This window comes from Oryzias latipes, chromosome 18 (genome assembly GCF_053564925.1).
Source record: "Oryzias latipes strain Hd-rR chromosome 18, Olatipes_Hd-rR_3.1".
Taxonomy (NCBI): domain Eukaryota; kingdom Metazoa; phylum Chordata; class Actinopteri; order Beloniformes; family Adrianichthyidae; genus Oryzias; species Oryzias latipes.
This window is the reverse complement of record NC_136254.1, coordinates 33,976,020-34,001,002: the sequence shown is the minus strand read 5'-3', so window position 1 is coordinate 34,001,002 and position 24,983 is coordinate 33,976,020. Positions and strand designations below refer to the sequence as shown.

Here is a 24,983-nt window from a genome sequence, read left to right as displayed (position 1 = left end):
GCGTGTGCAGTGATGTCACAGGATGTTCCATGGCCCATCTGGATGTCATTGAAGTGTTTGACGGTGAGGATGATGATTGGCTGACAGCCATTGACCAAATCCACATCTGGATGTTGTGGTTGATTTCTGTTGGATGTCCTGTTATCTAGCCACACTTGGATTGCAGCTGAAGTCAGATGATTCTGGATCATCCATGAGGATTTCCTCCAGGATCTGTTCCATGGTGTGTGATTCATGTCACTGTTTCCTGAAACCATGAAGGAATGTTTTCTGAAGGTGATCAATCATCAAGATCATCTCCATTTTGTTCCTAAAACTAATCTGCATTGATCTGGTTGTTTGTTTCTAATCAAAGAATTTGATTATTTCTGTCATGAGTTTTATAAATCTGTGTGTTTTTCTTGTTTTGTCTAGAATGAAAGCTTGAAATAAACCAAATCAATCAATCAATGGATGTATTGGGTCTCTGTTCTGGATCCTTCTGGAAGGTTTTTCCAACTGTGTCTTTCAGAGGAGACAACAGAAAGTGAGTCCTGAATTCTCTCAGGATCTCATCTTTCTGCAGGAATGATCAGTTTCTTACAGCTTCAATTCTTTAGTTTCTCTTTTCTACACATCAAAGCAAACGTCCTTTCATGGTTTATCATATTTCTGTTTCTGTTCGTGTTCAAGGAGGAAAATTGTTCATCAGAATTATTCATTTTTATGATTTATTTACCTATTTTTCATTATAGTTATTGTTGTCTGCGTATTTCAAATGTTTGTACATAAATATAAAAAAGAGAAATCTGGGTTTGAGCGTCCTGCTCACGTCTGCCACCTGCTGTCCGGGAGGGGAACCATCCAAACAGGTTTGCTCAAAGGTTCTCTGGAACTTCAACTCCATTGAAATTCTTCTGCCATAAACAGAAGACATAAACACAAAGATCATCAACCACAATCAAACTTTATTGATCTCACCAAACAGGAGTTTGTAACCTTCAGTGGCTGCAGCTTCAACCAGAAAAAAACTGGGATTTGTAGTTTTAAGAAGGGTTAACCCTAACCCTAACCCTTTTGGATGATTTTCTTAATGTTTTCAGTTCTGAACCATGACAGCAACAATCCCATTGAAGCCTCACTGAGTCATTTACTGACATTTATTGTTTTTAGTTTAACACTTGGAAATAAACAAACAAATAAATAAAAATCATTTCAACAGAGAAACTAGAAGAAAATGAACTAAAAATATCAGTCCAGTGTTTCAGCTGCTATGCTGGTGGTGTTGGCCTGATGAAGAACCAACACAAAGATCTGTTTATGTTTCTGTTCAGAAGTGGCACAATAACACCATATTCTATAGAAATGTATCAGTCGCATTAAACGCTGTTTCTATAAAAAAGATCAGAAGCTTTGTTCATTGTTGAAAATAAAGCCAATATTTATTTATTCATTTCTGAACTGAGAATCCATAACGTCTAAAAACATTTGTTCTAATTCATGTCAAATGTTTCAATTCAATAAGTTATTATGGTACAAATCAGTGCAGAATCTTATACAAAAGGTCAGAGGTCATTTCTTTTTCCAGCTGCTGCTTCTGCTCCTCCTTCACTGTAGTGATCTGGAACATCTCCATCATGACTTTGATTCAGATGATCATCTATGAAAGGCCTGGAGACCTGTTCAGGGTCATCCCCCCCTCCATCCAACGGTGGCTGGGAAGACTCCCCCTCCTTCATGTTCCTGAACAGAAACAACCCTGGATGGATGGATGGATGGATGATGGATGGTTACATATTAAGCAGCAGTTGTGGTACAAAGGAGCCACTCAATGTGGTGTAAAGTATCGATCAGTCAGATTTGTATCCATCAGTGGTTTGTTTTTCTTTTGTTACAGCAGCTTCCACAAAAACAGCATCAAAACATTCTGATGAACTTTGTTTTTTTCTGGTTTTCTTCTCGATTTTCTAGATGTTAGTTTTAATAAATTATCTAAAACTATAACTAACTCTGACAGCAAAGCAGAACCAAAGTTATCAGTCAGTCTCTTTCTACAGAACCTTGAGTTTAGTTAAGAAAATAAATTTAGTCCAAAATATCATCACTTGATTAAAAATGAGGATAAAATAAGAAAAAAAACTATGTTTTTTAATTTTGTCTGAACAAATGAATGAATGACATAAACGTGGTTCTCACCTCAGAGCGATGGAAGCAGAATCTGTTTCTGAACAAAGAGATTAGAAGTTAACAGTTCTGTTCAGTAAAAACATAAAAATGTAATTTATTTATGACTGACCTCCTACAATATCTAAACGCCAGGATCCCCACAACACCAAGAAGAAGAACACCTCCAAGAACACCAATGGCAGTGATTTCTCCAGAGCTCAGAGCAGATCCTACAGGACAGAGATGATGAAAATGAAAAGAACTGAAGAATAGAAAGTAAAATAAAATTAAAGTTCATATTTTATGTCCTTAAACACAAAATGAAATATATAATTCGCTTTTATTAAAATTTATATTAAATCTAAAAAAAAAAAAAACGGAAAGGAGTACACCATATGAGAAAATGATTAATCGGACACACACATACACGCACGCGGACACACACATGCACACACACTTACACTCACACACGCTTATACGCACACCCACCCACACACACAAGCAAAGTTTTTTTACAGTTTTTTTACAGTGTGTAAGGTGACCATGGGTGTCCAGAAAGGTAAAGTGTTATTATTGTTATTATTCTACAAACCTCAGTATCAAAGGAGAAACATGGGGGTATTCCAGGAAGCATGTTTAAACTAGCCTGACTTTAACCCTGAACTCTGGCTGAAATCCACCTGAACTTGCTTACTCTGGGTATGTCGGTTCCAAAAGACCGGATATGAGTTAGTGTAATTACGCTCCACTTGGTAACCCTGGGTTAACGCTCGTGCACAGCAAGTACATAAAGACATTCTCAATGGATAATCGCCGATTTCTGGAGTCACCATGGAAACGCATGGAGAAAAAAAGAGAACGCTATACTTCAGTGAGACGGAGTCTGAGGTTTTAATGATGCCGTATGAAAATTATACGTCCATCAAAAAAGTAATATGGCTGCATCATCAAAAGAAAGAGTATCTGCTTGTAGTAAGAACAGACAAAGTAAACGCACGAGTTTCTGATCATATTTTCATTTTCCTTGTGACGCATATATGTATATGACTTATCCAATTTTGCCACCTGAATGAATTACTTCTGTTGGTAATAAATAATTGAGTAAAATTTAATCAACCTAATTTCTTACGTCTATAAAACTCAATAATTGTTTATACAACTCTAATTTATGTATTATCTAACTAAATGTCATATTACTCTAATTCAATTTATATTTTTTCCATCTTAATTAATTATATTTCTTGATCTCTTATATGTCTAAGTTTGAGCCGGCAGATATGCTAATTTTTATAACAATAAAAAGGACGGGGAAAAAATACACGTAGCGCACAAATTCATTAAAGAATTTTTCGCCATTGACATAAAAACACTTGCCTGTAGGGGTGCTATATAAACACATCATCCTCTCCCTTACTCTCACTCATGGTGCAGAGACATAAGCACAGTAGGACAAAATAACTCAGCAAAACATGGCACAACACAGTAAAACAGTTAAACAACTAAACATATTTGGTCAAAAAGCCACACTTAAACCAAAATCCGTCCAGACAGGCAAAGGAAATGCTATCCCACAATCCTTTGCGGTGCCGATCTAACAGCAGGACCAACTTTACACCTACTTAATTGAATTAATTTGAATGAAAGTAAAATAACTGTCTAAAAACTGCGTGTTATTTTTAAACTGACTTAACAAACAAATGATTTATCTTAACTGAAGCAAATAACTATGTTAGATAAAAGTAAAAAAGTTTATCTTTCCAACATCCATATGTGGTCTTATCATCCTCTCACGGTGGAAAAAGTATTATCTGAGCTTCTTCATCCACTAAATCATCTTCAAATGGACACGCCATGCTGCTTCACCTCTCTGAAAACAAACTAACCTTCAACTAAACCTGCTCCAGACCAGGTTATGTTCAGAGCATGAGTTGATATGGCAACTTGACATACCCTGAAACATACTTCCATTTCTGGAACCGAAAGCTGAGGTTATCAACTTCCTTAGCCTCAAACTTATCGTGGGAGCTAGCATAACCTGCTTTCTGGAAAACCCCCCAGAAGGTGTCACTAAAAGATGTTTCCCTCACCTGGATGGTTGTCTGTCTCATTGTTCGTCTGTAGAACTGATCAGAAGTCGTGTTAGATTATATTTAGGTGGTTACATGTTTGAAAAAACTGTTTTTTCATTAATTCTGGTCTAAACCAGCAGCTTACTCTTCATCGGGATGACGTTAGAACATATTCCATGTTCAGGAAGACTGCAGCTGTAGTTCCCTTCATCCTGCTTGGTGACGTTGGTCAGTGTGACGGTAAAGGTTCCATTCCCCTGGGGGATCAGAGAGGTCCGGCCTTTGAACATCAGGTCTTGATCGTCAGGGTTGTCCCCATGACTCCGACGAATGTGCAGATTCTTTGAGCCATGTTTACATTCCAAGGTGACAGCCGACACGTTAAAGGAAGGTTCTACCCTACATAACACAGTCATGTTCTGACCCGGATGTGCTTGGACCGTCGATGGAGAGCAGACCATTTCAGATGAACCTGAAGAAAAAAAACAGAGTTTAAGTTTAAAACAACCACAGCTGCACATGCAAAAAAAAAGAGTCTTTGTGTTTCTGGTCATATATCTTTATTATTTTTTGTGTCAGAGTCTCCCTCCAGCAGTGAGGCTCTGGTAGAGGTTCCTCCTTTATTTTGTGTTGTCTGGATTTACTTTAGTACTCATCAGTGAGGTGTTCTTTTAGTTGATCATGTTGGTGTTTTTTACTGAGGAACCAGCTTCCTGTTTGTAGGTGAGCTTTATACCTCAGTGGTTTTATGCTCCCTCTGTGGTGTTTGTTGTTGTTTCTCCTCTAAAGAAACATGTCAACCTGGAACCGTGCCTCTGTCTGCGGTGAATTCCCATATTCTTGGAGGCGTCTGTTTGCATTTTTTCATCTTATCTTTTCGTTTGTTAAAGCAGGAAAGTGTTTTCTTTAAGCTGCTGAAGCAGCTCCATGAATCTGTGGCTCTGAAAAAAGGGAGTGGCAGGTTCAGCTTCAGCCTCTGCTGCTGTGTCATGAAAATGTTCAGCAGAGAAACTAGTTTAACCCAAAATGTCTGATGTGTTCAGAGGAAAGACCCGGACTGCAGCTGGAGAACCTGCATACCTTTGTTGTTCTCCCCTCCAGTCTTCCACTGTACATCAGGGAGGGTCAAACATTACAGACCTTCAAAACACAGCTCAAGCAGTGGCTGAAAGCAAACCAGACCTGTAGCCACTGACTTTTAACTCTCATAATGTACCACCTTCTTGTGTTCTTATTGTATCTGTGATTCTGTCTTTTGTTTTGTCCTGTTTTATGTTTCTTGCCTAGGGACTATGGATGCAAATTAGCATCATTACTATAATCCAGCATGTTTACGCCTATCATTGTTTGGTAGATATTCATTAATGTGCACTGTCCCAATTAAATAAAGCTTAAATAAAAAAAAATAAAAAAAAGCTTGCAGAAACATGGTTGCTAGTAGCTGGACAAGGAAAAAAAAGGGGGAAATTGTATAATTATATTAACTCTGGAGAACATGAATTCAATGTAAATGTAATGAATAAACTGAAATAACTGCTCCATGCTGGTCTTCTCTTTGCTGCTTAGAGATTCTTTAACTTCATTCTCCTCAGCTCAATAATTATTGCATGAAAAGTCTGAGACACATCTAACTATGGAGGAGCAGAAACCTGAACATATCCTCTATCTGCTCACCTGAAGCACACAGCTGCAGCTACTCTGCTTTTTTATATGGGTGGGGGCACATGTAGAAGACCCCAAACTAAATGAAATCCTAACAGTTAGTGCTTCTCATCTGATAGGTGGTTTCAACAGCCAAAGGAAAATCTAAATGTTACAGCAAACCCTCCTCATCCTTTTGGTTTCTACAAAAAAGTCCAGAGTTTTCCAAACACCCCCCCCCCCCCCCCCCCCGTGATGAGGGTTCAACCACGACAGGGCAGAGTTTAAACTTTCTCCATGGCCATTGAAGGATCCACAAAATTTTCTTCAATCACAGCTTGAGATTCACATTCAGACTTTATTTAGCTTTTATCAATATTGCCATTATGTGTCATACTACATACTATTTACATACTATTTACACACTATTTACACACTATTTACACACTACTTACACACTATTTACATACTATTTACACACTACTTACAGTAAATAATACTTCCTCCAATCCATTCTAGTCTTCAGAGGCTCCCATCTTTCAGGGTTGAGATGTTTCCTGCTTTAACGACGGTTTCTGATTACAGTTAAATCTATTCACTCCAATAGTAACCCATTGAATACAGAAATACTGACATGTGAAAGGAGGCTTTTCCCCTGCAACCAAAGCAGCAACTAAAGTTGTTCCATGAGTTCATAGAGCCTGTCATGCTGGTTGTTGGTTCAGATTTGTTTTTATAGTTGACTTGTTTCATTATATTTTAATGACTTGATCCACGTGTTTCTACTGTCAAAGCGACTTTACAGCCTTTTCTAGTGTGTGGTGCAGATGGTGGGGGTGGGGGTGGGGGTCAGGTGGTAGAGGCATTCAGTGGTGCGTTCATGGACGCTCGGACATATGAGTTTCAGTACAAAGACATCTTTGTGTGCTCATTAAGTCTATGGATGTGACGGTAGATCGCAGGCCCTCACAGACAAATAAACCAAACAAAAACTCCATCAGTGAATCATCCTCTGCGTGAAATACGTCACTTGATTGACATGCAGAATGGCCAATTAAACATCCTCTGAGACATACATAAGTGTTTTACCAAACTGAGCGCACTTTCTTTTACTTCTTCTCTATTTCTACATCTATTTATCTATCTATCTATCTATCTATCTATCTATCTATCTATCTATCTATCTATCTATCTATCTATCTATCTATCTATCTATCTATCTATCTATCTATTATCTATCTATCTATCTATCTATCTATCTATCTATCTATCTATCTATCTATCTATCTATCTATCTATCTATCTATCTATTTATCTGTAGATCTTTTGGATCTTGTCCCTTCAAAAGTAGCTCACACTAAAAAAGTGTGCCACTCCTGCTTTAACATGTGTTGAAACACCAGATTTGGTGCATCAGCATGGGGGGGGGGCACCTGGGGTGGCACGTCTGAACAAGTGACCCGCTGGACACGCCCCTGAATGCACACGACTGTACTGTGGGTGCAGAATTCCAACCTCTGATGGTGTCAACTTGAAGGGATTCCTTTCTGACGACTGATTACAAATCACTGGAATTGCGGTCTCAGAGTGAGAAAAAAATATATATCACCCAATTTTTGGGTGATACTAATATGATATCAGTTGTAAAATTGACCCCCTCACCCCCCCAACCAGATGTTGGTTTGTTGCTTTAGAGCAGGGGTGTCACAGGGGGCCACATCAGCATAGTGGCTGTCCTCAACTATATATTACATGTATAGAACTTATACATGTAATCTAAAGCTGCCCAGTCCGATATTTTAAGTCAGATTCCCCCTAGATATGAATGAATACACACCAATTTTTCATTTATTTTAAGAAAAAAAAAACTTTTCTGTTCTCGGCCACATAAAATGACATGGAGGGCCACATTTGGCCCCCGGGCCTTGAGTTTGACACGTGCTGTAAAGGATCACTGTGTGTAATAAAAACTTCAGATAATCCTCAATTGCTTTGTGTTTGAATTTGACAACACAAGAAACATGAAGTAACAAACCAACAGCAAATATGGAAACATTTTATGGAACATCAAAATATATCCAAATGCTTGTATTTATGAATTTCTGAAAGGCTCATCATCTTTACTACTGAGGAGGCAGTGATGATCAGGTTTACAACAGAGGTGTAAATTGTATTTCTGTTTAAAAAAGGAACAAATATATTAAGAGATCAATAATGGCTGTAGGACCAGTCTGCAGACTAGTACTGCTCCAACTGATCCCTCATTGGACCCTGAAGTGTCCCTCAGACCTGATTCCTGAATCCATTTCTCCTCTTCCTCACTGTTTTTTCTGAAACTTGGCTGTTCTTAGTTAGGAATCTCCCTAAATGAAGCTCCCAAAGTCTCCTTCCATGAAAGCTTTTAGGTCTATTTCCTGTGACGGTAGGTCGATTGTGAAGTAAAAAACATTCACCATCCACACACACACACATCTACACACACATGCTAATACATGGTGTTACCTGAAACACAGGTACTAACTGCAGAGTTTACCTTGAGTCAACAAATGAAAATGAACAGTTTTACTGTATGAATAGATGTATAAAAGTACAAAAAACTGTGTTTAAAAATCGTGTTAAAAAGATCTTTATCTTAGCTTTTTATAAAAACGTCTCTATTGTAGCACAGCTTACAGAGAAGGACCCCCCCATGATTAGTCACACCACTTTCTACTCAAAACTCTACTGGATTGGACAGTAATATGAAATGTTGTCATTTTGTTTATACCAAAGGCTAATGATCAAATAGATGTGGAATGATGCCCTGCTGCTTTCTACCTGTAGTAAAAAAGCCGATCAAGTACAGCAACATGCCGGCTGCTGTGCAGTCAAACTCCTCCCCTCCTAAATGCTCTACACTCTTAGAAACACATTGCTGTCCGTGAGATGAGGATTGATCATTATCTTCCAATTCATCATTTTATTTGGCTCAAGTATTATTAATTTTTAGATGATATTGATTAATTTTTTTTTATCACAGACAGGTTTCACACACCAGAATGGGACAAAAATGGCCTTAAAGGACTCGTTGGACATCTGAGGATCCCCCCCCCCCTGCTCTGTCTGTCTCTCAGCAATCACTAAAGCAGTAAACGTTTAACATATTACACAGTTAAAATTCATAAAAAAAACTATTCTCTAATAGCCTAGCATCATAGATATAGCAGGAACTCATAGAATGACAGAGTTCAGTTTGCTGCAGGAATTAGGATGAGTTTAATTAAAAACGTTTAAAGTTTACCTGAAAGTCCTTCCACCACCAAAGGAATCAAAGACAGCAGATAGAAGATCTTCATGATTCAGAAATCAAGAACGGACCAAAGTACAAACTAGCTCCTTCAGATGCTGATGGAGTGTGGAGCAAAATGCTTCATGTACACTTTGGTCCACTCCACGCTGTGATCCTGCAGATCCTCCTGAGAGTCCAGGCGGAACGGCAGGATGACATCATCACCAGGAGCAGCAATGATTGGTTCACCTGGAAACAAAGAAAACAGGAAGAAACTTTTCTACTTTTTCTTCTAATTCTACGGAGCCCGCCGGGTGCCAGTGGTTATAAAGGGAAAAAAATCTGATAAACTGTGCGCACAGATTACTAAAGCGCGCGCACGGATTAGTAAACCGTGAGCACCATCATTAGTCACTTCTTGTGTTCGGTGGTCTGCGACTAATCATGACGTCACACCATCTGATTGGCTGAACGTTTCTCCGATGATGTCTACGGTAGTGATTGTTCTGGATAGTTCATTGAGGAAGAGAAGTCTTCATGTAAACAATGCTAAGCTCCAATAGACACAGGGACTTGACCATTTAAACATGCTTTTATTATTATGATTATTACTAAGTGCATGTTCGCTTATAGTTTTTTTAAATCCGTGCGCCCGGGGCTTTTTTTGGCTGAACTGACACGGAAGAAGGGTTAAGATTAAGTTAATAGGTTAATACAACATTCATGCTAACAACATTAGCCCTGCTAATGAGGGATTTAGCCGTGGATCGATTTAAACTGGAATAACCATCAGCCTTTATTTTGTCTGGACCTGAACAGTAACCCAAATTCAGATGATTGTGTGCACGGTTTGTCAGGACTGGTCCCCCAAAAGCCTCCTCCGCCCGTCCTTGGTCTGGAGATAGTACAAATCTCCTGGGGGACACGGTTCTGGAGTCAGCGCAGCAGAACAGGGAAACAGAGTGAGGTCTGAAGTTTCCTCCGTTGCGCACACTGTACCAAAGCACCCTCACATCCCTGCAAACACGAAGCTAAGAGTTTATCTTCAATGCTCAGAGGCATGCACATGCAATAACTTTGCATGCATGCACGATTGCGTAACAGTACGAGCACAATTGATTAATCCGTGCGCACCATTTAGTAATCAGTGCGTACAGTTTACTAAATGGTGCTCACGGTTTACTATTCCGTGCACACAATTTACTATTCCGTGCGCACGGTTTACTAATCCGTGCACACAATTTAGTATTCTGTGTGCACAGTTTAGTATTCCGTGCGCACAGTTTATCAGATTTTTTTTTTTTTTAACCACTGGCACCCGGCGGGCTCCGTATAATTCTATCTAAAGACACATTTCAATCAATGATTCCTGATGATTATTCATTTAGTCAAATGTTTTCAGTCTTTCACCTCATTTCTACTAAAACAGTTTCTACTTTAAAGTCTTTGATTACTGACTGAATACTCAGTTTCTGAGGAACATTTGAGGAAAACAAACTAAAACATGGTTTGGAAAGATTCACAGCCGAAGTTTTGGTAGATATTTAACAGACTTTTACTTTTAAACTAAAGCTAGAGTTCCACGTACAGAGAAACTGTGTGTCTAATCTTCCAGATTATCATCATTTTGTGTCTGAATCCATTGAAACAAACTTTCTCCAAATTCAGACGTTAGTTCATTGAATAGTCTGTAGAAAGAACCGCCACCATAAAAGGTGGAAGTTTCTAAACATCAAACAGAAATTTGAACTAAAGAACAGAACATTCATGAACTTACCTTCAACATGTGAACAGAACCAGAACCACACACAGAATGCAGAGATCCACACACAAGAAGCAGAAACACAACAGGACTCTGCAGACATCATGATCAAACCATGACTGAGGGAGGAAGACGGATCTGCCGCTATAAATTAAAGTTAGAAAACAGCCGTTCCATCCGTTAAAACAGTCTATAAACAAGGATCGCATCGGAGGTATGAGCGGTGGCAGTTGATAGGAGAGGTGTACAGATTGTAACACGTAACAGCCAATGAAATTGTTGCTGCGACACAGGTAGCCAATCACAACGCAGATTTACGCAATCGCAAAACTAATGTATCCAAGCAAGCGCCTAACTTTTCCCCTTCATTCTCTATCGTAGTTTCGGATGTAATACACTTTTTCACCACTGACGAGTTTTTGGGGGCGCTGTTTCCACACCGTCTTAGTAGTGAGGATTTTACAGGAAGAGAAAACAACAACAATCTTGCGGCCAGAGTTCATTCGATTGCTGTTAAGAGCACAACAAGTTAAAGTCTGATGTAAGTAGAAAGTAATAACAGGACAAAGTTTCTAATTTGAAGACATTTCTCTTCCCGTCATCGTTGAACATGAAACTCCAGCAGTGAGGATAACAGCTGGATGAGAAGAACGTCTTCAAACTAGAAACTTTGTCCAGGTAAATGTGTGTGTGTGTGTGTGTGTGCCTTTTTCATTTACCAAAGGTGGTGTGGAGGTGAACAGGGGTCACATTCCATTTTTCTATGTTATTTTATTATGCATTTACGTTCATGCTGACGTTAAACATGGTAGAAATGATGTTTCCCATCTTTTCAGTGTCTTCTTTAGAGATGGAAGATGATGAAGAGTTGGAGAGGATGATGCTTTCTGCTTCTCCATCCAAACTCCTCCCTTTACAAGGTAAAACTAAATCACACACACAAGTACACAATGAGTGGTAATTACTACCTCTGGTTCCAACCTGTTTCCTTATTCCTTTTACTAAAGAGCAGAGACATTTAGTGAAGAAGGTGACAGGACCAACGTGTTCAGCAACAATCCCAACCCAGCCAAGTGAGCAGCACCAACGTGCATCACGTGTTGATGATGTTTCTGTATGTAGAGTAGTACTAGCAGTTAAAAAACTGATACTAGACTACATGTTAGTCTTAGATCAGACCTTTCTTCACACTAAGCACTTTTAAATGTGTCTGTTCAAATAGAAACATTTTTATATGTTTGCTTTATTTTCTTTCATGTTCACTGAGAAGAGGTCTAGCTGCTGCTGCTGCTGCTGCTGCTGCTGCTGCTGCTGCTGCTGCTGCTGCTGCTGCTGCTGCTGCTGCTGCTGCTGCTGCTGCTGCTGCTGCTGCTGCTGCTGCTGCTGCTGCTGCTGCTGCAAGGAGGCAGTATCACATTAATGCAGGTGAACCAATCATTGCTGACATCATCACCAGGAGCAGCCGTGGTCAACTCCCCCTGGCTGCAGCCTGCAGAATAGCACAACATAGTGGAATGCTGGAATGCTGAGGAATGTGTACACGCTGTGGAATGTTAACCCCGCCCACATTGAGCGTGTCTTCTTTTTTTGGTTTTACAAGTTTCCATGTGCAATATTGCCACCTACCGGTTTTTAAAGAGTTTTTCCTCACCGTGAAGGGGGGGTCTAAGGGCAGGAACATCAGTTTAGTCTGTTTTGTTAAAGTTTAGTATTTTCCTAATGCATTCTTTGTATTCATGATCCCCTTTTTATTGTTTTTCATTGCGCTAAATAAAAAAAAACTATTTAATTGAATTAGAGAATTTATACAGTGATTCCTGTCTTCTTATGCCTTTTACAAGTTTCCATGTGCATGTATTGGGGAGTTAATAAATTCTGTCTGGCCTCACAGACTCAAAAAAAAATAACTCATTGGATGAACTCAATTTAATTGTTTTGTCAGGATTTACATCCAATAAATATGAGTAACCCCACCTCAAAGAAAATTCTTCCATGTAACGAAATATAATCGAGTTAGTCGAACTCAATTTTATCAAGAAAGGCAAAGGGAAAAAAACAACCAACAGCGGTCTAATGCCAAAATCGAACTCAAACCCTCTGTGTTATAAATCCGCTAATTAAGCCACTGAGCTATCACTGCAGTGATGAAACAAGGCCGCCGGTATAAATAAATAGATTCCTTATTTCTATGAATGACGCTCTTCGTGTATCGTCTTATTGGGAGAAGCCGAGTTGAAAGGATTTCATGCCACAGTTTCGTTTTTTACGTGGAAAAAACGAACTAAAGTTTTCACTTTTGAAAAGTCGAAGGATTTGAAGGACTAATAGTCATACAGGCATTACATTAGACGAAGGAGTTGAACATTTTAATAGTTCAATGGTTAAAATAGGTGAAAAGTTGTAGCCGTGAGACGGCAAAAAGAATAAAGAGAAACAGGAAAACAGCATTCAACAGCATGTCCCTTACTTGAACTCAATTATTCTGGATTACTGGAGTTATAGGGGAAACTATTAATACATTTTGTGTTAGGTCAATTAAATGTAGATACAATCTTTTAAAATAAATATTTTTAAATAAAACAAACAGAATTTTATTGTGTTACATGATAGAGGGGCTTGAATCATTTTTTGAGTGATACATAAAAAAATTGCACCATTCAAATTTTCCTCCCCTCTGTTCATTTTCTTCCTCATACAATTCACAATGACACAAAATGTGCTCCACTGAATCTTCCCCTTTCCTGCAATCACAACTGCTGTGACAAAGGTGAATCAAATGCACGGGCTCAACGTGGGCGGGGTTAACATTCCACAGCAGAGGGGCTCAATGTGGGCGGGGTTAACATTCCACAGCGTGTTCACATTCCTCTGCGTTCAAAGCATTCCACTATGTTGACCCATTCTGCAGACTGCAGCCAGGGCTTACTCGGTGGTCACGCAGCAGATGCACGTCGGTCTCAATTTTGGAATGGAGTCAAACAGTTTTTTTGACTAAAATGTATAGTTCCAGTGTTAAGTCCTCAGTTTTGACGCTCGCTAAGTTCTTCTGGTTATTTTGCATATTTTCTTTATATTTATTCAGTTTTCCCTTAAGTTCACTGTGGATTATTGTTCATTTTTCAACCTGAAGAAAAGGAATTAAAGATTTTTCTCTTTTACTTTTGGACTGTGGATTTTATTGGATCGTTGGATAACGAGGAGAGCTGCAGGAGCGTCAAAACTGAGGACTTAACACTGGAACTATACAAAGTTTAACCCTGATGCTTTGGAAAAGTGTTTGACTTTTTCAATAGCTGCTTTAATTTGATGCTCATCTTTTAAAAACAGTGTTGTGTCGTCTGCTAACTGGCTAATAATAATCTCTGTGCCCAAGACGTTGAACTTTTTGATTTCACTACAATTCTTAATAATTATTAAATGGCCAACATTTCAGTAGCTAATAAGAACTGATATGGAAAGATGGGACAACCTTGAGGGATTCCTACATCAACTTTGAAACTTGGGGTGGTGCCATTAGGAAGGATAACACAGCTATTGATATTCTGATATAGACCATAGATCAGTGGTTCCCAAACTGGGGGGGCGCCCCCTAGGGGGGGGCGCGGATGTATTGCAGGGGGGGCGCGGTGGAGTTTTTTTTCTCCTACTTTATTGACAAACAACATAATACAATAACAATGTGAATGTCTCAGGGGGAATTGAAATGTGTACATATTGCAGAGAAATATAAGAAATAAAAGAAAAAGTATATAAATATATACACATATATACACAACATAAGACAAAAAGAATTATTACGTCAAAAAACTTTGGGGTTTAAAATTTTTTAAATCTTTCAAAAATTAAATTAGTTCGAATTGCTTTTTGGTTTTGCAGATGTTTGATAATGGTTCATTACTGATTGATTTCACTCAAAAACTGCTGGAATTTAGGTTTGGAGTTTGACCGTTTGACTTTATGGATATGGAATTTTGCCAATAATAAAAACAATTGTGTAATGAAGATACAATCTTTGTCTACTTTGACATTAAGGTAACCCAGAATAATGTCTTTATCTAAAAATGTAACAGTTTGTTTAGTTATATTTCCAATATAGTTTCCCACTTCAATCCAAACCTTATTTGAATGTCTGCAGTCCACAAACAGATGAGAAATAGTTTCCTCCTGAGTTCCACAGAATGAACAAAACAGGTCCATGTCCACAACAAATCTACTCAAAGTTTTTTGGTAGGATATATAGAATGCAATATTTTGAAGGACACCTCTTTTATTTTGTTATTTAGACAGTATGTATTACTAATAGTCCAAGCATCAGTCCATTTTATGTCCACAAATTTGGATTCCCAATAAAACCTCCCAGCAGGTTGTGGTATGTAAGAGATTTCTTATTTGTTTATTGGAAACTGAATTAACACAAATATCCACATTGTCCAAAAAATTGTCTGGGTTCTTAATTGACTTGTGTTATAAATCCCTTTAAACAGTTGAAGTAGACTGGTTGGAACGGCATCTAACACTATTGCATATTCTCTGGGTGGAACAGGAATACCGAATTTTAAAAGAAATTCTTCATAAATCAGAAGATGTCAATGAGAATTGAAAAGTTGTCTGATTAAAACAATATAATTATCATACCATCTAGGAAAAAAGTGATTTATTCTTGTATTGTACATTACTGTTATTCCAAATACAACAAGTTGTTGGAGAAAAATCATGTTTATAAAGGAGTTTCCAGGCCAGCAGGGCTTCTTTGTAAAAGTTTCAAAGTTTTGTGGGTAATTTTTCAATTTTACAATTACATTTTAGCAAAAATTTAATGCCTCCCATTGTGTCAAATATATATTTGGGAAATGCATTCCAGATATTGTCTTCACCTTTCAATAAATTACTTTATTTTAAAAGAGTTATTTAAAATTTCAAAGGTTAATACATCCATGCCCCCATGTTTTCTGGTGTTACACAAAACATTTTTCATTAAGTATTGACATTTTTCCCTCCAAAAAAATCAAATAATGTTTTGTCTATAAAGTCTATAAACAAGGATCGCATCGGAGGTATGAGCGGTGGCAGTTGATAGGAGAGGTGTACAGATTGTAACACGTAACAGCCAATGAAATTGTTGCTGCGACACAGGTAGCCAATCACAACGCAGATTTACGCAATCGCAAAACTAATGTATCCAAGCAAGCGCCTAACTTTTCCCCTTCATTCTCTATCGTAGTTTCGGATGTAATACACTTTTTCACCACTGACGAGTTTTTGGGGGCGCTGTTTCCACACCGTCTTAGTAGTGAGGATTTTACAGGAAGAGAAAACAACAACAATCTTGCGGCCAGAGTTCATTCGATTGCTGTTAAGAGCACAACAAGTTAAAGTCTGATGTAAGTAGAAAGTAATAACAGGACAAAGTTTCTAATTTGAAGACATTTCTCTTCCCGTCATCGTTGAACATGAAACTCCAGCAGTGAGGATAACAGCTGGATGAGAAGAACGTCTTCAAACTAGAAACTTTGTCCAGGTAAATGTGTGTGTGTGTGTGTGTGTGCCTTTTTCATTTACCAAAGGTGGTGTGGAGGTGAACAGGGGTCACATTCCATTTTTCTATGTTATTTTATTATGCATTTACGTTCATGCTGACGTTAAACATGGTAGAAATGATGTTTCCCATCTTTTCAGTGTCTTCTTTAGAGATGGAAGATGATGAAGAGTTGGAGAGGATGATGCTTTCTGCTTCTCCATCCAAACTCCTCCCTTTACAAGGTAAAACTAAATCACACACACAAGTACACAATGAGTGGTAATTACTACCTCTGGTTCCAACCTGTTTCCTTATTCCTTTTACTAAAGAGCAGAGACATTTAGTGAAGAAGGTGACAGGACCAACGTGTTCAGCAACAATCCCAACCCAGCCAAGTGAGCAGCACCAACGTGCATCACGTGTTGATGATGTTTCTGTATGTAGAGTAGTACTAGCAGTTAAAAAACTGATACTAGACTACATGTTAGTCTTAGATCAGACCTTTCTTCACACTAAGCACTTTTAAATGTGTCTGTTCAAATAGAAACATTTTTATATGTTTGCTTTATTTTCTTTCATGTTCACTGAGAAGAGGTCTAGCTGCTGCTGCTGCTGCTGCTGCTGCTGCTGCTGCTGCTGCTGCTGCTGCTGCTGCTGCTGCTGCTGCTGCTGCTGCTGCTGCTGCTGCTGCTGCTGCTGCTGCAAGGAGGCAGTATCACATTAATGCAGGTGAACCAATCATTGCTGACATCATCACCAGGAGCAGCCGTGGTCAACTCCCCCTGGCTGCAGCCTGCAGAATAGCACAACATAGTGGAATGCTGGAATGCTGAGGAATGTGTACACGCTGTGGAATGTTAACCCCGCCCACATTGAGCGTGTCTTCTTTTTTTGGTTTTACAAGTTTCCATGTGCAATATTGCCACCTACCGGTTTTTAAAGAGTTTTTCCTCACCGTGAAGGGGGGGTCTAAGGGCAGGAACATCAGTTTAGTCTGTTTTGTTAAAGTTTAGTATTTTCCTAATGCATTCTTTGTATTCATGATCCCCTTTTTATTGTTTTTCATTGCGCTAAATAAAAAAAAACTATTTAATTGAATTAGAGAATTTATACAGTGATTCCTGTCTTCTTATGCCTTTTACAAGTTTCCATGTGCATGTATTGGGGAGTTAATAAATTCTGTCTGGCCTCACAGACTCAAAAAAAAATAACTCATTGGATGAACTCAATTTAATTGTTTTGTCAGGATTTACATCCAATAAATATGAGTAACCCCACCTCAAAGAAAATTCTTCCATGTAACGAAATATAATCGAGTTAGTCGAACTCAATTTTATCAAGAAAGGCAAAGGGAAAAAAACAACCAACAGCGGTCTAATGCCAAAATCGAACTCAAACCCTCTGTGTTATAAATCCGCTAATTAAGCCACTGAGCTATCACTGCAGTGATGAAACAAGGCCGCCGGTATAAATAAATAGATTCCTTATTTCTATGAATGACGCTCTTCGTGTATCGTCTTATTGGGAGAAGCCGAGTTGAAAGGATTTCATGCCACAGTTTCGTTTTTTACGTGGAAAAAACGAACTAAAGTTTTCACTTTTGAAAAGTCGAAGGATTTGAAGGACTAATAGTCATACAGGCATTACATTAGACGAAGGAGTTGAACATTTTAATAGTTCAATGGTTAAAATAGGTGAAAAGTTGTAGCCGTGAGACGGCAAAAAGAATAAAGAGAAACAGGAAAACAGCATTCAACAGCATGTCCCTTACTTGAACTCAATTATTCTGGATTACTGGAGTTATAGGGGAAACTATTAATACATTTTGTGTTAGGTCAATTAAATGTAGATACAATCTTTTAAAATAAATATTTTTAAATAAAACAAACAGAATTTTATTGTGTTACATGATAGAGGGGCTTGAATCATTTTTTGAGTGATACATAAAAAAATTGCACCATTCAAATTTTCCTCCCCTCTGTTCATTTTCTTCCTCATACAATTCACAATGACACAAAATGTGCTCCACTGAATCTTCCCCTTTCCTGCAATCACAACTGCTGTGACAAAGGTGAATCAAATGCACGGGCTCAACGTGGGCGGGGTTAACATTCCACAGCAGAGGGGCTCAATGTGGGCGGGGTTAACATTCCACAGCGTGTTCACATTCCTCTGCGTTCAAAGCATTCCACTATGTTGACCCATTCTGCAGACTGCAGCCAGGGCTTACTCGGTGGTCACGCAGCAGATGCACGTCGGTCTCAATTTTGGAATGGAGTCAAACAGTTTTTTTGACTAAAATGTATAGTTCCAGTGTTAAGTCCTCAGTTTTGACGCTCGCTAAGTTCTTCTGGTTATTTTGCATATTTTCTTTATATTTATTCAGTTTTCCCTTAAGTTCACTGTGGATTATTGTTCATTTTTCAACCTGAAGAAAAGGAATTAAAGATTTTTCTCTTTTACTTTTGGACTGTGGATTTTATTGGATCGTTGGATAACGAGGAGAGCTGCAGGAGCGTCAAAACTGAGGACTTAACACTGGAACTATACAAAGTTTAACCCTGATGCTTTGGAAAAGTGTTTGACTTTTTCAATAGCTGCTTTAATTTGATGCTCATCTTTTAAAAACAGTGTTGTGTCGTCTGCTAACTGGCTAATAATAATCTCTGTGCCCAAGACGTTGAACTTTTTGATTTCACTACAATTCTTAATAATTATTAAATGGCCAACATTTCAGTAGCTAATAAGAACTGATATGGAAAGATGGGACAACCTTGAGGGATTCCTACATCAACTTTGAAACTTGGGGTGGTGCCATTAGGAAGGATAACACAGCTATTGATATTCTGATATAGACCATAGATCAGTGGTTCCCAAACTGGGGGGGCGCCCCCTAGGGGGGGGCGCGGATGTATTGCAGGGGGGGCGCGGTGGAGTTTTTTTTCTCCTACTTTATTGACAAACAACATAATACAATAACAATGTGAATGTCTCAGGGGGAATTGAAATGTGTACATATTGCAGAGAAATATAAGAAATAAAAGAAAAAGTATATAAATATATACACATATATACACAACATAAGACAAAAAGAATTATTACGTCAAAAAACTTTGGGGTTTAAAATTTTTTAAATCTTTCAAAAATTAAATTAGTTCGAATTGCTTTTTGGTTTTGCAGATGTTTGATAATGGTTCATTACTGATTGATTTCACTCAAAAACTGCTGGAATTTAGGTTTGGAGTTTGACCGTTTGACTTTATGGATATGGAATTTTGCCAATAATAAAAACAATTGTGTAATGAAGATACAATCTTTGTCTACTTTGACATTAAGGTAACCCAGAATAATGTCTTTATCTAAAAATGTAACAGTTTGTTTAGTTATATTTCCAATCTAATTTCCCACTTCAATCCAAAACTTATTTGTATGTCTGCAGTCCACAAACAGATGAGAAATAGTTTCCTCCTGAGTTCCACAGAATGAACAAAACAGGTCCATGTCCACAACAAATCTACTCAAAGTTTTTTGGTAGGATATATAGAATGCAATATTTTGAAGGACACCTCTTTTATTTTGTTATTTAGACAGTATGTATTACTAATAGTCCAAGCATCAGTCCATTTTATGTCCACAAATTTGGATTCCCAATAAAACCTCCCAGCAGGTTGTGGTATGTAAGAGATTTCTTATTTGTTTATTGGAAACTGAATTAACACAAATATCCACATTGTCCAAAAAATTGTCTGGGTTCTTAATTGACTTGTGTTATAAATCCCTTTAAACAGTTGAAGTAGACTGGTTGGAACGGCATCTAACACTATTGCATATTCTCTGGGTGGAACAGGAATACCGAATTTTAAAAGAAATTCTTCATAAATCAGAAGATGTCAATGAGAATTGAAAAGTTGTCTGATTAAAACAATATAATTATCATACCATCTAGGAAAAAAGTGATTTATTCTTGTATTGTACATTACTGTTATTCCAAATACAACAAGTTGTTGGAGAAAAATCATGTTTATAAAGGAGTTTCCAGGCCAGCAGGGCTTCTTTGTAAAAGTTTCAAAGTTTTGTGGGTAATTTTTCAATTTTACAATTACATTTTAGCAAAAATTTAATGCCTCCCATTGTGTCAAATATATATTTGGGAAATGCATTCCAGATATTGTCTTCACCTTTCAATAAATTACTTTATTTTAAAAGAGTTATTTAAAATTTCAAAGGTTAATACATCCATGCCCCCATGTTTTCTGGTGTTACACAAAACATTTTTCATTAAGTATTGACATTTTTCCCTCCAAAAAAATCAAATAATGTTTTGTTTAATAGGTTACAGATGTGTTTTGGCATTTCTAAAGACAGAGACACATAGACAGATCCAGAGATTCCTTCAGCTTTAGATAACAGAATTCTACCGTTCAGAGAAAGATTTCTCATTAACCACATGTTATAAGGCGCGGTGGAGTTTAGAAACAAAGGATTTGTATGTTTGTGTCAGTGTCAAATATTCTAATCTTCAGAAAGGGGGGGGCCTGCAGAAAAAGTTTGGGAACCACTGCCATAGATCAGGTTTCTAAATTTAGTACCAAAACCAAAATTTATAAACGGATGCTCCACTGAATCAAAGGCCTTGTAAAAATCCAGAAAGAGAATAAATCCATTATCTTTTATAAGGTGTCGGTATTCAATGATGTCCATAACCAGTCTGATATTATTATGAATTGAACGGCCCTTCAGAAAACCAGATTGTGTTTCTGCAATAAGTTCTGAAAGTCCCGTCTGGAGACGATAAGCAAAGATGTATGTCAATAATTTGTAGTCTGAATTTCTTAAGGTGATAGGTCTTCTGTTGTCTATAAGTCTAGGATCCTTGTCAGGTTTTGGGATAGAAACTATAATCCCATGTTTCATTGTGGTTGGAAGTGTGCAAGTTTCAAAGATTTCCAGAAAGACTTGATGCAGTAAAGTTCTGATATCTTCAAAAAGTGTCTATAAAAGTCGCCTGTGAGCCCATCTGAACCAGGAGATTTATTAAGAGAGACGACTAATGACAGCATCAAGATCAGAGATTAAAAGTTGTTTATCGCATGTTTGTTTAAAATTTTCGTCTATTTTAGGGATGTGTTGCGTAATCTCTTTTATAAAGTTGTCACAGTCTGTCCTTGAAAATGTAGAGCTGTAAAGGTGGCTATAAACCGTTACCGGTACCGTTTGTTACCGCGAGACTCAGATGCGTGAAGAGCAGCACGCAGACCAGCGTGGCCACGATGACCAGCAGCGTGAGGCCGACGCACGAATAGCTTCAGTGATTCCTTAGAGCACAGAATCGCTGTCAGTCAAAAGGAGATGCAGTCTAATCGACACACAGACCCTCCAATCGGAGTCCGGGTCAGCCCACTCCCCATTGACCCCCAGAGACGCGGGACATATTCGCAGCGTTTATTCAAAGGCCGTCTAGTTTCAAAGCGCTGAAAAAAAACCCTGTTCAAATCAGCCCCATTGAAGTCAATGGACGCTGGGCTTCAATAGGAAAATGCACTGTGAGGCTGCAGGAATGAATGACAAGGAAATCGAGTCTGTTAAAGTGAGTGTTTCCACACAAAAAACCAGTCCAGCTTCGTTGCAGTATCCCAACTGGGTCTGCATTTATTAACACCGTCGGCCTGTCTCTCTTATTCACCCGTCTCACCTCCTGAACTTCAACATAAATAGACAAAACCATCATTGCCCTCTAGTGGCAGGTCCATGAACTTAAAAAAATAATATATACCATATTGTTAGTCAGCCGACCTGCTGTATGTAACTGATTCTGAACAAACTCGTCTTTGAGATGAACGTTTTCTAACCCATTTTTAGTCAATAAAATGTTAATACAATACAATACAATAGTACATATTTGACCATTCATTTTTTTCATTATAAGGGAAGCTGAGCTTTCCTTGCAGTCTTAAAGAAATCGCCACTGAACTTCAACTCTATTGAAATTCTTTTCACATTTGTAGAATTTTCAGCTTTTGCCACAAACAGAAGAGAAGTTTCTTTCTAAGCCGCCTCTCCTCTGATCCTCTTTCTTCAGGCGGTGAAGGTGATCTGCTGAGTTTCTGTCCTGTGATCAACCATCCAACCAGCATCTGAGCAGAAAACCTTCTTCTTTGCTGTTAAAGACTCTTTCTGTTCTGACTAACAATCACAGGAAGTAACTACAGGGACCGTCTACTCCATTACTTTGGTCATTACAGTTTGTAAAACAGCAGATTCACATGAATGTATAAAGTGCATCATCAATGTTTGTCTCATAAAATATTAAATACATTAAAAATACAGAATCATTTCAATTTAAAGAGACGTGTCATTTTCTAGAAACTCAGTTTAGAACTAAAGTTACAGAAAAATGACAGATTTCTCCTGGTTTGAAGAGTTCTCATTTACCTGTTTATAGTAGGGGGGGGGGGGTGAACTCCAGCCCAAATGCAGCCTGTTCAATTCTTGAATCTGGTCCACCAAACTGGAATCAATGAGATTGCTAATCCTCATCCATGTTGGATTTTCCTGTAATTCTGGTGTCTCCCCATAGATGGCGCACTGCACACACAAATCCCTTTGTTTAGGGGCAGAAAGTTCTTCTGCATTCATGTGCTGCTGGAAGATGGGTTGTTTTTCTGACCTTCCTGTGTGTTTTCAGAGTGGGATAGTCATTTGTCCCATCATTCCAGCAGCACTTGAACGCAGCATTTCTCTCAGTTGCTGTTTTTCTCTCATGGACATCAACCCATCCATGTGATTGGCTCTAAAATGACAACCAAAGTCCCAGTTTGGACAGAAAACTCCACAGATGTTTGTTTCCATCTATTTCTTTTCAATGGGGATATTATGGGATGGATTGATTGGTGACAGAAAGAACATGATGGCATGAAAACAATAGGAGAGAACAGAGAATGAAAGTCTAGGATTTCCATCAGCAACGTTTAGGACATGAAGGCTCAATTCTCCATGTTCTCCTGAACAACTGTGTCATCACCATCTAGAACGTCAACTCAACACAAACAAACACGCAAACATATGTTTACATGTTTATTGCACATTATTGAACTTTTCCACGATTGGGAAGGAGCAGAATTGAAGAATACAATTCTTATAATTGTCTGCTCACTTTTAAACATTGTATAATTATTACATTTCTCACACCATCCATCCATCCATCCATCCATCCATCCATCCATCCATCCATCCATCCATCCATCCATCAACCGGTAAATTCAGAGCTTTGTTTTCTGGCTCAGTTCTCTCTTCTCCATGACGGACCGATACAGCGACCACATAACTACGGACGCCGCTCTGATCCACCTGTCAATCTCACACTCAGCTTGGGTGATGGACAGCCTCCCCCCAAAGTCCTCATTCTCTGCTTCCTCCAAAGAAGGCGTGTCAGTGGGATTGAGGAGATCCTCTAAGTTCTCCTTCCACCACCAGACAATGTCCCCAGTCAAAGTCAACCCCCTGAGCTCACAAACTCAGAGTTGTTAATCTCCCGATTGACCAACTCAGAGTTCAAGTTCAACCTCAGAGTTGGTTGAACCTCCTTTCTGAAACAGGCCCCAGAACTGAAGAACAACCCAGTGTTAGGAGAGGCTAACAACACTGGCTAACAACATCAGCCTTTATTTTGTCGGGGCACAATTAGAAACACAATTCCATGTGTCGTGATTTTTTGAACAGTTTCTAAGGACTGAGCGGCATTTCTGCTCTGAAAAGCTCACACACACTGTGTGCTCTGCTCTGTCCTCGCGAGTCCGGCAGCCGCTAACCCAGAGCGGCGGTTCGGCTCGCAGTCCGAATTCTCACACATAACAAAACAACAAAACGCACACGTAACAAAGCACCCTCCCCTCAAACACATTAATAAATCCGGCTGCTCTGCTCAGAGAGGTTCACTCGGTCCACTGGCTCCGGAGCCCGAACGCAGAGCTCGGATGCCGGGTCCAGACGTCAGTGGGCACACATCCCCCCCGCATCTCCCTCGTGAGGGGTGAAAGAGACGGGAGAGCCAGCGGGGCGAGAGCGGAGCGGCGCTTTACGCGGGGCGTCCGCAGAGCCGCTGGTCGGTCCCCTATGAGCTCCAAAGCTTTCTCTCAGCGAAACACCGTCTATGCATGGCGTAACCCAGAGCAGCAGCGACACACGATCGGTATATCCCAGCTATCTCGATCGGAAAGAAATTTTGATCCGAACGAGTCTGACCGGGGCAGAGTATTCCGAACGGCGTGTTTACATGACGCATTTTCTTTCCGATTGCTGCAAATACGACACACGACTCGTCTTGCTTGGGGTGAAGTCCTCCCGCCGTGTTCACCATCCATTCGGCTCTCACCGACACATATACTGGAAAGCTATGAAAGCTTATATTAGTACTGTTGTACTTTGACAAATTTGCACACGGGTATACACAACAATGTTGTGATGTCTTTGTCACGCGTTGAAACACCAACCGCCTGTCTTTTACCCGAAATCCGCTCCTATTTACTCAAAACTAGCAACTCAACCAAACTCCCCACAACAATAACACGACCAACAGGAAGT

At 38.9% G+C, this 24,983-nt stretch overlaps 2 protein-coding genes and 2 long non-coding RNA genes across 6 annotated transcripts in view; 2 read left to right on the top strand and 2 right to left on the bottom strand.

Moving 5' to 3' along the window:
* Window positions 1-24,983, top strand: part of LOC105358008 (myelin-oligodendrocyte glycoprotein-like) — a 35,911-nt gene that overhangs the window by 6,987 nt on the left and 3,941 nt on the right. The window lies entirely within an intron of this gene.
* The window catches only part of LOC144987030 (uncharacterized), a 46,079-nt gene continuing 22,023 nt past the window's right edge, over window positions 928-24,983 (bottom strand). The window contains exon 2 of the long non-coding RNA XR_013650886.1: window positions 928-1,658. This is a non-coding gene — a long non-coding RNA (uncharacterized LOC144987030). The remainder of the gene's footprint in view (window positions 1,659-24,983) is intronic.
* Window positions 1,392-11,098, bottom strand: LOC144987024 (myelin-oligodendrocyte glycoprotein-like). 2 transcript variants are annotated; one of them, XM_078935876.1, is made up of 7 exons: window positions 10,901-11,098; window positions 9,136-9,372; window positions 4,360-4,686; window positions 4,233-4,268; window positions 2,276-2,375; window positions 2,176-2,203; window positions 1,392-1,722 (listed from the first exon to the last, which is right to left on the bottom strand). In XM_078935876.1, exons 2-7 carry the CDS (start codon window positions 9,188-9,190, stop codon window positions 1,669-1,671), a joined length of 600 nt encoding a protein of 199 aa, XP_078792002.1. In that variant the 5' UTR covers window positions 9,191-9,372; window positions 10,901-11,098; the 3' UTR covers window positions 1,392-1,668. The 2 variants fall into 2 exon arrangements, with proteins under 2 accessions (XP_078792002.1, XP_078792004.1); XM_078935878.1 differs by lacking the exon at window positions 10,901-11,098 and having other exon boundaries at window positions 1,392-1,738; window positions 9,136-9,407.
* On the top strand, window positions 11,400-22,747 carry LOC144987026 (uncharacterized). Of its 2 annotated transcripts, none has more exons than XR_013650880.1 (8): window positions 11,400-11,426; window positions 11,722-11,805; window positions 11,893-11,958; window positions 12,156-12,310; window positions 16,562-16,645; window positions 16,733-16,798; window positions 16,996-17,132; window positions 22,483-22,747. It is a non-coding gene; the product is annotated as an uncharacterized LOC144987026 (long non-coding RNA). The 2 variants fall into 2 exon arrangements; XR_013650881.1 differs by lacking the exon at window positions 11,400-11,426 and adding an exon at window positions 11,428-11,563.